General features: G+C 33.4%; 1 protein-coding gene across 1 annotated transcript in view; it reads right to left on the bottom strand.

Annotated features, from left to right (window-relative positions):
* The window catches only part of LOC114329743 (ubiquitin conjugation factor E4 B), a 100,450-nt gene extending 85,588 nt beyond the window's left edge, over window positions 1-14,862 (bottom strand). Inside the window, exon 1 of the mRNA XM_028278938.2 lies at window positions 14,676-14,862. Coding sequence (XP_028134739.2) covers window positions 14,676-14,699 — 24 coding nt within the window. The 5' untranslated portion in view covers window positions 14,700-14,862. The remainder of the gene's footprint in view (window positions 1-14,675) is intronic.
* Window positions 14,863-16,093: the final 1,231 nt, after the last annotated feature.

Raw genomic sequence — 16,093 nt, 5'->3', positions numbered from 1 at the left:
GCCTATACAGGGTGAAATTTTTTCTAATACCCAAACGAACTAATTTTTTTGAAGCCGGACCTGATTTTTTTCTAGTTTGAATAAATCAGTTGATTAAGTGGTAATAGTGTAACGATTGACCAAAATAAGAGACACATCGATCTGACTGTTCAAAAATTATGACGAATACAAATTTCTGTCAAAATGCGAAACTCGCCCTGTATATTATTAAACAATGGGAGCAGACACTTTTTAATGGTCATTTGTTATTCCCCATAGGGGCCTCTATACGAGGTAGGAGTATGTACAGTTCCTCATGACTCACCCTGTAAATCTTGATAAAATGACAGGGAATTTCCAACATATTATTAGTTGAGGGCCATCTGCCTAGGAACAATCGGTAAAAGCTGAAAGACAGGATTTAGAAAGTTTAAAAAATCACTAATTAGATCATATTTCAAAAACGTAAATAAGTATATTTGAATGTTAATTCTTTTCAAACTAAGATTGTAAAATTAAAATTTTAGGAAAAAAAGATATTTATTATTTCTTTTTCTCAAGAAGTACTTTCATTGTTGACAATATCGAAACATTTTATTATTTAAAGTCGAGAACAATTAAAAACCACGTTCATATTTATAAGAAAATGTTTAAAAATGAAGGTATATTACTCTTGAGAAGAATTAATATTTTTTAACAAACTTGGTATACGACTCATAATACGGTATGCGCCAAAAAAAGGACACTGAAATCAGGAAGCCTGTGAAATATAATCGCGTCATATGAAATAAGTGACAATAGTTGTCACGGTATTTTTAAACATTGTTTATTGTAACAAACTGTCAAAAATATTCGAAATGGTGTTTACAACGCAAGAAAAAATATTTATTATTGAGTATTATTTCCGCTCAAACGGGAATGGACGATCAAATGGACCTAGTTTGTTAATGGTTGCCAATCAATTTCGGGAAGAGTTTCAGAAGCCTGCACCGACTAATAAGGACTTGTTAAGAGTCGTTGCAAAATTTCGACGAACAGAAAGCGTTCTAACTCAACGCAAAAGCTGTACTGGTCGTCCAGTTACCGTTACAACAAATGCGAATCAAGGAAGGCTATTTCAACAGGTGTTAGAATCACCAAAAAGAAGTCTCCGCAGAACATATCTAAAAATGAATTTGATTGAAACGTCTACCCGAATAATGTTTAAGAAGATTGGTGGTTTTGCCTATAAAATACAGATTGGGCAACACTTGATAAGACAAGTGACATACACATATGACTAACTTTCATGGCCGTGGATATCAATGACCCTGAGAGTAGTATCCCGGTTAAAGTGTGGCACGCAATGTGTTAAAAATCACTTAAATCAGACAATAGGTTTAGGAAATTCGACACATCAAAAATGAGCTATTTTTAATGTGGTGCGTTAATTTATGTATGTCATATTTATTGCCTATCATATTATAATAATAATAATAGTCTCCCGTTTTATACCGCTCACGTGGCTTTGGGAGTATAGCAGGGTAGTCTGCTATATCTAGGGCCTGCGGTATACAAGGAAGGTAACAGGGCCAGTGCTACGCTTCAACCGCCTATTATTACCCCTGGTTTTACCCAAGGTACTCATTTTATTCCGGCGTTATCGAAATGCCTCCCACTTTTTCAGGTAAATATTTTCATACATGAAATGCCTCCCAGGTACAATAGAAATGCCTCCGTTTCGTTAATCATTTAGGCTTATATTTTGTCTATTTAATCTCTGTTTAATGACACAATGTTGCCAAATCATAATTTAAATAGGTAGTATCTATCTATTTTGATTTTTCTAATTCTTCATGCAGTGTACATAAAATTTGTTTCACATAAATATTTCACAGTACGACATATTTCTTTTTAGAAAAGAAAGTTGTTACCCGACAATCTAATATCTAGCATTTCTGGGTAATTTCAATTCCGATTCTAAGCTCTTCAATATTTATACATAATTCCATTTTATAATTCCATGAATAGGCACTTTTACCTTAATCTTTTTGTTTGTTTATATTATCTTTTGTAAATTGTGCTAATGGGCTAAATGTTGTATAAATACGTGAAAGTTTATTAGTTCCTGCATCAGTCAGTTCGTCAATTTCAAGATCAAATTGTGATCAATCAAATCCGAAATAATGGAATCAACGGTAAGTGTCAGTCAAAAGGGCAAACCTTTATTATCAATTGATGGTTTTACATTCGGTTTTCAAATGTTGGCCAAAGATACAGTAAAACGGTGGATATGAACTAAAAAAACCTGCAAAGAATTTGTGAAAACCCAGGGATGTGAAATAGGGATAAAGTTTGGAATGAACACTCTACATCCTTACAAAGAATCACAAACCCATGCGAAAGTTTTTATTCCAGGTAAAAATTCTTCTTTCTATTGCCCTCATCCTAACATTAATAATTTTATTGATATAATTTTAGAATTTCAAATAAATACATACATGAATTCTGTTTCGACACCAAAAAAATTGTTGCGGAAAGTACAGCAAAAATAAATTTTCTAAATGAAAAAATTTTAGAATTAAGAGAATGTAAAATACATAAATAGATACGAATTGGTCAAAGTAGTATCATATAAATTTAGGAAAAATATTTTGTAATTTTATACTTCTATACACATTTTGTAATATTTTCCAAATAAGTTTTTTGTGATGATGTTATTTTTAATAAATCTATAAAATACTTGTTATGTTTTTGTATTTTTTGTTAAATTATTAATAACAAAAAATAATGGTTATTATAAAATATATTATAATGGTTATAAAACTAATTACATATGTATAAGTTAGATGAAATTTATAAATACCGCCAAGTGTCAATAATGTTTAATACATAAAGGTTGAAAATAAAATAAATAACAAAATACCAATTTTGCCAAAAATTTACAAAGAGACGAAGATGTGGCAACGTCTCACGTTCATATAAAGATTAGAAGCATATGTAATTTATTTAAAGCTTGGGAGGCAATTCGTATGTGACCATTTTAGCGACAGGTAAGAAAACCTTTTTCGGGAGGCATTTCATATGCGGCCTTTTATTCAGGCTGAGTCGACCTGGGGCCTATAAACATTTTAAAAATGTCTAGTTGTTCTTGCCGGCGGTAGGATTTGAACTCCAGACCACCGGCACGCTAGCCTAGCACACTACCACTCGGCTACGCCGGCCCCTCATATTATAATACAAATGAAAATTTGTTTTTCATATCATAATGTTTTTAGTATACATCGCATTGGAATTTTTTGTTATTCAAAACGAGTATTACAAACAATGGACTGCAGCTAACATTAAACAGATTAGAGGAAATGTCTAACAAATAATTAGTATCTAAAAATAAACACTACCAATACCAATATCTTAAATGGCCCTACAATTCAAGATATACTTAATATCATTTTGAACAGAATATCAACATTAATGATTTTAAACATAAATAAATTTAAAAATTCATTTGTAATTCTCTCCTTTCAGGAGATTTGTTGTTCTTTAATTTGTAAATTCCTTGTTTTATATCTTCTTGTTATTGTGTATGTTACTTATGTATTTACTTTTTTTATTCAACTATCGGCATCAGCCATGCAAGCTCATTAGCAGAAACAGTAAAACAATACAATTAATAAATTCAAATATGAGTATACAATTACGTGAGTTTCAAAAAGTTTTTAACATGTTGGGTCCAGTACAACACGCAAATCCTTTATGATCTGCTGCCTTCTTCTTAGAGTGCCCTCTTTATTTTGCATCACCTAGTTTTGCGATAGGGGTAATTGTTATACTTTAGAATATCTTCTTCTTCTTTTTATATAGACATTACTCTGTCTGTTTTTCAATGTGCCTCCAGTAAGTTGTCATTCCATATTTTTCGTGGTCTTCCCACTGATCATCTTCCTATTGGGGAACCGTCTCTCGCCGTCCTTACTACTCTATTTGCTGTCATTCGGCTTATGTGGTCGTTCCATTCTATTCTTCTGCTTTTCACCCATTTATTAATTTTGTCCACCTTGCATCTCCTTCGTATATCTGCACTTCTAGCTCTATCCCACAGCGTCTTACCATCGATTTTTCGCAATGTTTTCATCTCTGCTGTTTATCTTGCTACTTTAGAATATAAGACAGTATATCAAGCTAGTTTTTCTCTTCTTCTCAATTCCTCATTCTGATATTCCTTATTCAGTTCTATAAATTGCCATAAATATATCTATTCATTATATTCAGTCACTTGTTTTATGGCCTACGGTGATTTTGTGGTACTCTTGATTTGCCACTGTTTTATTTATCACAGATCGTTTTTAATCATTTTTAATCAATTCATTATTCAAATCTTCAATAATTTTTGTAATTTCCTATTTACCAAACTGTTTTCAGTGAAGAACCAAATAATAAATATAAATAATCTGACTATAATAATAACACAGGCCGACATGATTTTTGGTGTTTTGAGTTTGACAAGTATCCTTAGCTAATACGGGTACGCTGATTCTGAATATGAATTCGGTTTAAGCCCATCACATCAAAATTTTTCACAAAATTAAAAAATCGTGTGAGATATTATGTACTAGCTCAAACAAGTACCTTATTGATATTTTGTAAATTACATTAAAATTATTTCTTTAAAATACTTGATAGATTGATAGAAGATATTTATTAATACAATATGTGAATTTTATTTGAATAGCAACACTGCCCATTAAGTCAAAATGTTTCACAAAATTAAAAAAAAAACCTTGAGATATTATATACTAGCCTAAACAAGTACCTCATTGACATCTCGTAAATTGAATTCCTCATTCCCCCACTTTTTCTTCACACCATCCAACAGCAATCATCAGATGAAATTTAAAACGAAAAATCCGATGAAGACGAATTCAATCCTGATATAGACTAACCTCCAAAGTTCATCCAAGCTGAACTAAATGACTTAGTGAGAGACTTGGGCCTATCGAAGGATGCTGCACAAATCTAAGAATCACAACTGAAGGATAAAAATGTATTGGCTCCAGGTAACACATTTTCGTGGTATAGGCATCGCGAAAAAGATTTCGTGGAATATTTTTATCAAGAGGGCTCACTGGTGTATTGTACTAATATTCCTGAAGTAGTCGAGAAACTGGGAGCTGATTACGATTCCATATCATGGCGGTTATTTATTGATTGTTCTAAGAGAAGTCTGAAGGATGTCTTGTTGCACAATAGTAATACTTATGCCTCAGTACCTGTTCCTCACTCTGTGCATCTCAAAGAAACATAATATGATAATCTTGAGCTGTTCCTAAATAAAATAAAGTATAACGGATATTGTTGGCATCTCTATGAGATCTCAAAATAATATCCATGCTTTTGGGTCAGAAGTCTGGATCCACAAAGTATCCGTGAGTGGGAGCACGAGCACGAAATATATAGCTTACGTTAAGAAAGAATGGCCACAAAAAAATGTGCAGCGTGATACTCTAGTTGGCCCAATGAGTTCCTTTTCCACATCTTCACATAAAGTTAGGATTGATGAAGTAGTTTGTCAAAGCTTTAAATAAATAAGGTGACTGCTTTAAATACCTGAGCGACAAATTTTCTGCATTTTCTTAAGCTAAACTTTAAGAAGGAATTTTTGTAGGCCCTGAAATTCGAACCTTAAAATCGGACAGATTGTTCCAGAATACAATGGCCCAGGATCAATCTGAAGCATGGAGTTCTTTTGTAGCAGTCGTAGACTGTTTCCTTGGAAACAACAAGTCCCCAAACTATAAACAAATTGTAGCCAACATGGTCGAAAATTATAAAAACTGGGATGCAATATGAGTGTCAAGCTTCATTTTCTGGATTCCCACGTTGACAGAAGAAGTGCAGGGAGAGAGGTTCCATAAACATATAAAGGAGATGAAAAGACATTACCAAGGAAGATGGGAAATAATAATTATGGCTGATTACTTCTGGACCTTGCAGAGGGACTCGACCACAAAAATTCATAAGAAAACTACAAAACGCAGTTTTAACAGAAAAAGAAAAACGAGTTTTTTCAAAAAAAAAAACCAACGATTGTCTAACGTAGGTTATACTGCATTGTTTGTGTATAAACAACTCAATTTTGCAGCGTAACTTTGTATTAAATAAAGTTTCAATAAATATTTAATCAGTATTTTTGGCAGTTTCTATGAAAAATTTCAAGCACACTTTTCTCGAAAACCTAACGTGCTGGAAAAAAACTAAGCACAGATTCGTGATCAACACATCCCATTTACTATAGGACACGTATCAAACTTAAAACACTTTTTCATGAAAATAAAAATGTAGGCTTGTGTAAGTTGTCTGCAAAGGTTAACAGGTTGATTGCTGAAAAAAGTTTTAATATCAATTGAATCAGTGATTTGAGAAACCAGACATATAAAAGAATGATTTTGGTTTTTTTGTTTTTTTGCATTTTTACTAACTTTCGATATAGAGTCACATGTTTCAAGTGAAACTCGACTCTGTTTAAGATTCTAAATGAACCTAGGCCACAGTATATAGAGGTTCCACAGTAAAACCACTCCTCTGTCGGCTCTTTGATCTCAAGAAGTAATACCGGCAGTACGCAATTGGTAATTCACCAGTGCTGGATGCGGGTTTTCCTTGTTAAAATCCGTACGTTTCTATGCGACTAGCAATGCGAGAGTGGGGCAAAAGCGACTAAGAACATTGCGCGGTCGCCATGCGCGACTACAGATTTTACTTCTAATTTTTCGGAGAGTGGTCCTACTGTCCCTCTTTAAGGTCGTGTCATATTGTAATGCACGTTGCGTTTTCGGCCCGTAGCGTAGCGTTTCCGAAAAATATTGTTTTTATGGTTTTAAATATGAACAATTCATACTATACGGAACGTATCGTATCATACTTCTTTGTTAAATCAGGTTTTTATATTTTTCGGAAACGAAACGCTACGTGCCCGAACGCATAATATGAGTCGACCTTTATACTGTGCCTAGGCTGTCTTGTTAATAAAATCTGCTTAGTCCGAGATTAAGCGAGTACTGACTTCATTTTAAGAATGTCATTAATAAACATGGCCTAAGCTCAGATTAACTAAACCTTCCTTAGTCCTAGATACAACAAATTTATGTTGGCAACCCTTGCGAAAAAGAAGAAAAATAGAGAGAATTTTGCGAAAAAGAAGAAAAATGTAGAGAATTTAACCCTTTCCTTATCTAAGGAATTTGACAGCAATTCCACCAAATAGGTGTTCAGTGCCATTTCTGCATAAATTTTAGTTAATTCTTGTTGGAATTTGTTCTGACAAAGTGCTTCCTGGTGTTTTTATATTGTATATTATTGAAATGTTGAATGGGTTGCATGTGAGAGTTCATTTTGAATGAAGTAAAAGACAGACGTACTCTCAATCATTTATTGTAACTTCCGACGACCGGTTTCGCTCTCTACAATATGCAGAGCATCTTCAGGTCAACAGTTACAAGTCACTAAATGATTGGGCTACTTCCTGAGTATTCAATAACATGATATCTTGCTCAAGTTATGCTAAAGGGATATGGTGGAATAGACAGAGAATGTTGTAAAGGTTAACAAGTTTATGGAAATTCTTGAGGGTGGTGAGATAATTGGTGAAAGACAGCCAACAAATCTGTGCCTGCTATTTTGTTTGTGAAGTAGACTAAAGTGAATGTCATATATAGAATTTTAATATGTAATGGTTTTTAAAAATTTTATTTATATTTGTTAAAAGACTTCTATTTATTTGTGTATGTGTTGATGTAAGGCTGACAATGTTTGGATTAAAACAGGTTAATAAGGGCCATTCCACGAACATACGCCTGTTTTGGATTACTTCGACAACGAATATTTTACTGTGCAACATAAGAAGTACGAAAGTAAATGGCGCTAATAATTATTCCAATAAACAACAATGTAATTTGCAATTTACTTTCGTTCTTATTTTGCACAGTAAAATTATTCGTTGTCGAAGTAATCCAAAACAGGCGTATGTTCGTGGAATAGGGTATATCTAATATCAAGGTTAGCTCTGGACGTGCAATTGTAACCCAATTGTTAAGGTCAATACTCCTTGGTGTTCTAATGCGAGGAGTAGAGTTCGCACAAAGGAAGAAATAGTCGGAAAGCTTAAAAATTGTAACTAAATGATTGTATTAGCAGTCATACAGTGCGGTGGAATAAGTGTTGCCCCCCCCCCCTGTTAACTTGTTTATTTTAAGAATATAAGCAAAACGCTGGGACAGGTCGATTTTTAAACTAATCATAGTATATCATAGCATCAACGTTTCGAACTTTACGCGATCCCTCTTCAGGTGACAGGCATAACTTTGATTTTTTTAAATGGTAAAGTACATCATGTGACACCTCATTTAACAGCTTTTAAAATACTGATTTCAAAAATGTATAATACTTTAATCCTTTTTGAGATCGCAGGCCCAAAATTTCGGTCGAACTCTTTTTAAACGCATTTATTTTTTTCGAATTCTGAGAAAACTAATAAGTATTTTTGACAAATCTAAACGCAGAATGAAAGATTAGATTATTACCGAGGGCTGACAGTCCCTTAGAATAAACAAAAAGTTTCTTTTGAATGATATATTTGAAAATAAAAATCACACTAAATTTTCTCTTTTTTCCACCACTGTGACTTATTAAAATAAACATTATAGGAGTTCTCAGGGACTTTGGACCATCGAGAATACTGTAATATTTCATTCTGCGTTTAAATTTTTCAAAAATATTTATTAGTTTTTTCAGGATTTGAAAAACATGACTGCATTTAGGAAGAATTCGACCGAAATTTTGCGCCTACGCTCTCAAACAGGATTAAAGTATTATACATTTTTGAACTCAGTATTTTAAGAGCTTTTAAATGAGGTGCCACATGATGTACTTTCCCATTTAAAAAAATCAAAGTTATGGCTGTCACCTGAAGGGGGATAGCGTAAAGTTCGAAACGTTGATGCTATAATATACTATGGTTAGTTTAAAAATCGACATGTCCGAGCGTTTTGCTTATATTCTTAAAATAAACAAGTTAACAGGGGGGGGCAACACTTAGTCCACCGCACTGTATGATAAAATAATAATAAAATGTGAATTGATAGACAACAATGTAGGTACATGAAACTGAGATATAGGTAAAATAGAAGGGTGAAAATAGAAAAAAGAAAACTGACGTTTGTTTGTTTGGGTTAGATAGAGGTGATGTAAAATTAATATTCAGTTGAAAGTTATTTGACGGTAAATTGAGACTTTTTATTGATTTTAGTAGAGAAGAATTTTTAATAAACTGTTGAATCAGATAAAAGAAAAAGAAATAATAAATGGGGGTACAGTGAAACCCCGATAAGTCGGCCCCCGACAACCCGGACCGATTTTCATCAGATAAACATTTTGATTTTCAGTACATTTGTATTTTGACAACGACACCTGATTTGGGCGTCGAAACGTTAATAAAATTATTTTTCAATTTAATTGTGGCTTATTTCCCATCAAAATAGTTAATTATCAGATAAACATTTCAACAATAAAAATGTATGTAATATAATATTTGAGAGATAATTTGTGTTTGTGTAATTTGAACTATACGATAGTAAAAATGATTCATGGCACACGCCGGCAGAAACAACAGGCACCTGTCTGTAGTATTCCTTTACATATTTATTTCAAACTGTCTTAGCATTGTTTAAAAAAAGACTAAACGACTATTAAAAAAATTCTTTTTAAACAATGGTCTTTAGTTTTCACTGTTCTTAAATAATAACATCGTTACGATTGTGGTGACTGTATTGTGTGTAGTACAGTCTTGTATTGATCGCTTCCGTTTGCCTAAGTTTGTGTTTGCATGTTTTTAGTAATTTAGATGTGTAGGTACTGCATGACCCGTCAAAATAGCCCGGTCAAAACAGCCCTCTCAAAAAAGCCCCGTTAAAATAGCCTGGACACAAAATAGCCTCGACAAAATAGCCCGCAAACAAAATAGCCCCGACAAAATAGATCGCACACAAAATAGCCCCGGTCAAAACAGCCCCGGCTAAAATAGCCCCGGCTAAACAGCCTCTTAGAAAACACCTCCAATAAAAAGTTTTACCTTTTAACGGAGTACCATTTATTTTAAATTACTATTCTAATGGGGAAATAAGTCACAATTTACTTAAAAAAAAATTTTATTAACGTTTCGACTTCCACTTCGGACATCGTTGTCAAAATACAAAAGAATACTAAAATAAACAAAAATGTTGTTCAGCAATATATCAGCAATTCAGACGTACAGTATGGTGCAAATGGAAGGAATAAATTTGTTGTTTCGTAAACCGGCGACGTTAAGGAAAAATCCTGAAATAGATCGATTTTTATTTTTAAGCTCATTTGAAAGGTTATTTAATTCTCTATTTAGTAATATAAACAATTACATAATTATTTATACAAGGTGTCCAAAAATTTTTTTTAATTTAAATTATTTGACAAAAAGGAAGAATGTGTTTAATTTAAAATGCATTTTACTGTTGCCCGAAAACAGAAAAAAATGTTTATATCATAAATAAACATTGATTTTCGCTTAAATTAAATGTTCAAACTTCCAAGAGGCAGAGAAGACAGGACTCCAGTTCTCTGAAAAGACCATTTTTATTCAATGTGGTTAAGATAAACATCTGAATAGAGGATAATTATCATTTCCGAAAAAATGTATTTTTAAGAAATTATTTCATGATGAATTCCGAAGGGAGCTTTTTTGTCGGGGCTATTTTGTCGGCGGGCTTGCGGGCTATTATTCCGCGATGCGGGCTATTATTCCGCGGCTATTTTGTCGGAGCGATTTTGTGTGCAGGATATTATGTCGGGGCTATTTTGACGGGGTACCGTAGGTACTGTGCATATTTATATATATTTCATGTTATTTCAATTCTAACAGAGTTTATCTGTAAGTATACCGTATTTTATTAATTTTTACCATATTCTCCGGCTAACCCGGATTTTCGATAACCCGGATCGGCCACTGTCCCGATTAATCCGAGTTATCGAGTACCACTGTACCTACATTGTGTTAAATTCGTCAATAAATAAGTAAAATTCACATTAAAACATCAAAACAAACCGCACAGGAACACAAAGACGAGACAACAAATAATTTGGGAAGCGGAACTAGGTCAGGAGCACTGCATTTGTTTAACTATGTTAGTTTTAGTTCTAGTTCTCGATTTTTTCTCGTTTACTTTTTTGTTGAAAATTTGTGGGAACTTAGAAGTGTCAGATCAAGCTAGGTTGAGCTGTCTAGTTCTTCTCCTCTTCGATACCAGTTCAGTCACCACCTCTTACGGGCCTCTGTGCCTAAGAGCTGGGGCTCTGCTCCAGTTAGACTCTGGGATTTTATTTTACCTTAACTTTGTATTTTATTTCTTCAACATCACGAGAGTAGTAGTAGTCAGTGTACAATAGGGTGGGTCGAAAAACAATAATGTTTCATTTTTCAATTGCTATACCGCGAAAAACTTGCCTTTGGGGTACATAAGTAAAATTCAAAGTAAAATAAAGTTATATATTGAACCCCCAGCTAGCGTATCACACTTAAAATTTAGTTTTTTTTTCAGAAATCAAGACATTTTTCAATTATTTTTACAATCTTTAGCCAATAATATTTTAACGTGCTATAGTGAAAACTGTTTAGTTAATAGTTTAAAAAATAGGAAATAAATTTGAAACAGCTAATATCTTTTAATTTGCGGTAGCGCAAAATACTCAAAAATTGTTAAAATTCACATATTAGCACCTTAAAAGAAGGTGTGGTCTAGTATGTTGTGTTGGGTGTTATTAGCACAATCCATTTTTTGTTCTTTTACTTTACACTCCATTTAATTGGAATAGAATTATTATAGTGTGTTTAAAGTTATAAAGGATATAAATAAAACAACTTATAATTTTAATAATATGTTTAATTGAAACAAAAAAGAAACCAAATTGTAGCCAAACAATGCCAACAAATTAAATAAAATTTTGACTTTAGATAGAGTCTTTTACTCACTATTTCTGAGTGGATACATTAAAGCTGCGCTTGCTGTCGAACTTTGGCATCGAAGCTCTGGATGTTACGGCAGATCTTATGAAACCATCTCATTACTTAGCACCAGCGACTTTTTTAGATGCTTCAGTCACTAACTTGACGCACCGTTTCATGGCTTGAGTATGACATGGAAATTTTCCAAAGTTCCAATCTTCGGGTGGTTCATCAGCAGTGATTTTAGCCCAAACTTCATCGTCAGAGACTCTCCGTATTAACAGTGATGGTGGTGGAATTTCAGTGGTGTTCCAATCAAATAATTCAGTAGAGTCAGTCGTATGAAGCTTTGATTATTCTTCGGAATCCTAATTCTCTTATGTGTTTCCTTTCATCCACTATCATCCTCAGTAGCAAATTTTCTGGGTGGCAAAAAGTGCATTTCTTTCAATTACCGTGTTTAAGTCGATCTGTTATGTATTTGCTGTACTTTATTTTGAACCATACAGGCGTGTATGATTTAAAAATGAAGGATACTAACAATTTATGCTCAACTGAAAACGTTTCCACACTTACATACAGTCTCAAAACTCTGTTAGCTGTAGTCAACCATCGAGAGTGGGAAAGTGGACCCGGTTCTCGAACAGATAAGTTCACAGGGCAGTTGCCTGACTTTATCGCACAACTTATGTCTAGAAGATACTATTCATCTTTATTCAAAAGATTGCGATTAACTAGTCCTCCTAGTGGTTAGGAACGAGATGGTTTCATAAGATCTGCCGTAGCATCCAGAGCTTCGATGCCAAAGTTTGACAGCAAGCGCAGCTTCAACGTACCCACTCAGAAATAATGAGTAAAAGACTCTTCCTAAAGTCAAAATTTCATTTAATTTGTTGACATTGTTTGGCTACAATTTGGTTTCTTTTTTGTTTCAATTAAACATGTTATTAAAATTATAAGTTGTTTTATTTATATCCTTTATAACTTTAAACACACTATAACAATTCTATTCCAATTAAATGTGGTGTAAAGTAAAAGAACAAAAAATGGATTGTGATATTAACACCCAACACAACATACTAGACTACACCTTCTTTTAAGGTGCTAATATGTGAATTTTAACAATTTTTTAGTATTTTGCGCTACCACAAATTAAAAGATATTGTCTGTTTCAAATTTATTTCCTATTTTTTAAACTATTAACTAAACAGTTGTCACTATAGCATGTTTAAATATTATTGGCTAAAGATTGTAAAAATAATTGAAAAATGTCTTGATTTCTGAAAAAAAAACTAAATTTTAAGTATGATGTGCTAGCTGGGGGTTCAATATATAACTTTATTTTACTTTGCATTTTACTTATATACCCCAAAGGCAAGTTTTCCGCGGTATAGCGATTAAAAAAGAAAACATGATCGTTTTTCGACCCACCCTACTGCACAAGTCGAATGAGCTTTATCAACTTTATAAGAAAACATCCCTGTCAGACTTCATTAGAATACAAAGATTGCAATGGGCCAGACATGTGATAAGAATGAGAGAGTATAGGCTACCAAAAAGAGCACTGAATACTAAAATGCAGGGAAAGAGATCGGTTGGAAAGCCAAGAAAGCGCTGGGAAGACACAGTAAACAGCGACACACAATCCCTTTTATGAGTCCGTGCATGGAGAATAGCAGCCACAAACAAATAAGGGTGGAGACAAAAATAAAGGAGGCCAAGGCTGAATTTGGGCTGTAATGCAGTAGAAGAAAGAAGGAGATGTCAGGGTACATACAGAAGGGAAGTTACTATATTTATATTGATGTATAGAAACTGTTCCAAAGCAGTGTTTGGTGGCTGGATCCCTGTGGCTGAACTACATATTATCCTTCTATGGAGCGTAATAGGGTGTTAGGGTGAATTGAGTAGCCTTACGTCCCTATAGATGACACAGGTAAAGTATACTTAATTTCAGAGCACATAGAGTGCATACTAGAAGAGGCAGACATTGAATGAACAAGAAGCTGTAATACTCAGAACAAGAAACTTCTTTATTTATAAATTGACAGTCTTTTTCTATTTATATAAAGAGATACTGAATGGAAGACATTAATTAATGGGTACATAAAGGCCTAGGTATATTAGAATCAACATAAACAAAGAATAACAACATAAAACACATTTACAGCAACCACTAAATGAAAGGATAATTAAAAAGCTGGTTAAACAATACACAAATGTAAAACTTACACTGAAGATTGAAAATACAAACCTAGCTAGCACAAAAGAATATTATATACCATATGAAATTGAGGAACAGTTTTTATCTAAACACAGAAAACTGTTCTCAACTAATTAATGACTAAGATTAAACTAAAAGAGAAGGTTCATTAAACGAGCTGTGTTATATTAATAACTCCAAATAAATGAAATTAATGGTCATGCCAAACTCGTTAAGTACAATCTTTTGTTCTCACTCAGATATAAATTAATTCAATAATTTAAAGAGAAAGGATACTAATCTATGAAATTCGAATTATTGGTAAAAAAACATCTGTTTGTCATTTAGTTAAAAATATTTCACACAAAACAGCTGAGATTATGGTTATATGATTTTCACCTTTGTGATAATACTTGGGACATGTAAACAGGCAATATCCTTATCATAAATTTGCAAATTTAATTAATAACTTTGATTGAAACTTACTTCTTCTTGAGTCAACTCGCTCATGATTTCTCTTTATGGATTACTTGGTGTTGGTAATAGTAATAAAATAATTCTTTTAATTTAGTTATAACGCGTACCAAATAATCACTTCACTAAACGATTTTAAAGACGTCAAACAGATTCAATGACTTTTGCTTTCAAAAGTCATTGCGTCAAACCCTGTCGACCATCGCTCGGCTGTCATCGGTTCGTGGAAATCTCGAATGGTTTTTTCGATGCTTCCGAGTGAATCGTGATAATCGAGAAGGTAGGTATTGTTGATAAACTGAGGAAATTTTATAGAGATGGCCACATTAAGATTTTTTGTTGGAAGTAGCAGAGCCATTGGTCGCATTCAGGAGACGAAATTAGGGAGAAGTTCCCGATGGAGCGGTACCAGTTTTGTTTCGTCTTGTGAATGCTCCGCTCCCTAAATTCGTGACGTGACAACCTATCACTTTCTACTTTCTGTTATATGTGAGGGTATAAACTTGCCTCTGCAGAATAAATTGTTTTTTACTTTATAATCATGGTCAAGGACCATAATGATATGGATTGTTTACTGTCTGCGATATTTTTTCCAATTGATAATTAGTACTTGACGCCATTTCACAAAAGTAGCATATAATATGTTAAACTGAGGTAGCGGAATTAAAATGTGCTCACCCTCATGGCGACCGTTCCGTAACACATTCCGCAAGTAGCGCCACATTCAGAGAATGAATTCCCAACAGTTGCTAGACCGCTCCGTCATTTTTTCGTCTCCTTAATGCGACAATTGCTAAGTTGTTATTGCTAGGATAAATTAATAGCAGTGATTTTTTGTAGTTTAGGTTATTTCTGTTTTTGGGTCAAACTGGCAACAGGCGTATTTTCTCAAAAAACTGATAGTGTGTAAAATTATTTATTAAAATCAGCTAAGTACTTTCGGCATAGCACATGCCATCTTCAGAGCTTCATCTTATAGGTCATAAATGCCTCATAGAAGAGTAATTGTTGAGATACACCATATTAAAAAGTTATTTCATACAAGCCCAAGCCTCTGATCCTATGGTGAAAACCCTTTCAAATATTAAGAAGCACACATCTGACGTGAAAAGAAGCAGTAACATTCTAAGCTCCCTACTATGGTGTAAAGATATTAAGCAAACAACGGGATTGACAATCTTATCGAATTGGTACAGCCTATTAATGACTTAAGGCGCAGAAGTTTGGCAGATCACGAAAACAGATAGAAAAAGAATAGAGGTAGTAGAAATGAATTATCTAAGGAGAGCGTGTGGTATATCCAAAAAAGATCACATCAGGAATGAAGATATTAGGAGGACAAATACTGTATATTTCAGTGTAGATAGAATTGAATCGAGACAACTAGTGTGGTATGGTCACGTGAAACGAATGAATGAAGATATATATGG

The sequence above is a fragment of the Diabrotica virgifera genome, chromosome 2 (genome assembly GCF_917563875.1).
Source record: "Diabrotica virgifera virgifera chromosome 2, PGI_DIABVI_V3a".
NCBI classification, from domain to species: Eukaryota; Metazoa; Arthropoda; class Insecta; order Coleoptera; family Chrysomelidae; genus Diabrotica; species Diabrotica virgifera.
Note: the sequence above shows the minus strand (reverse complement) of the source record. Positions and strands in the feature narration are given on the sequence as shown.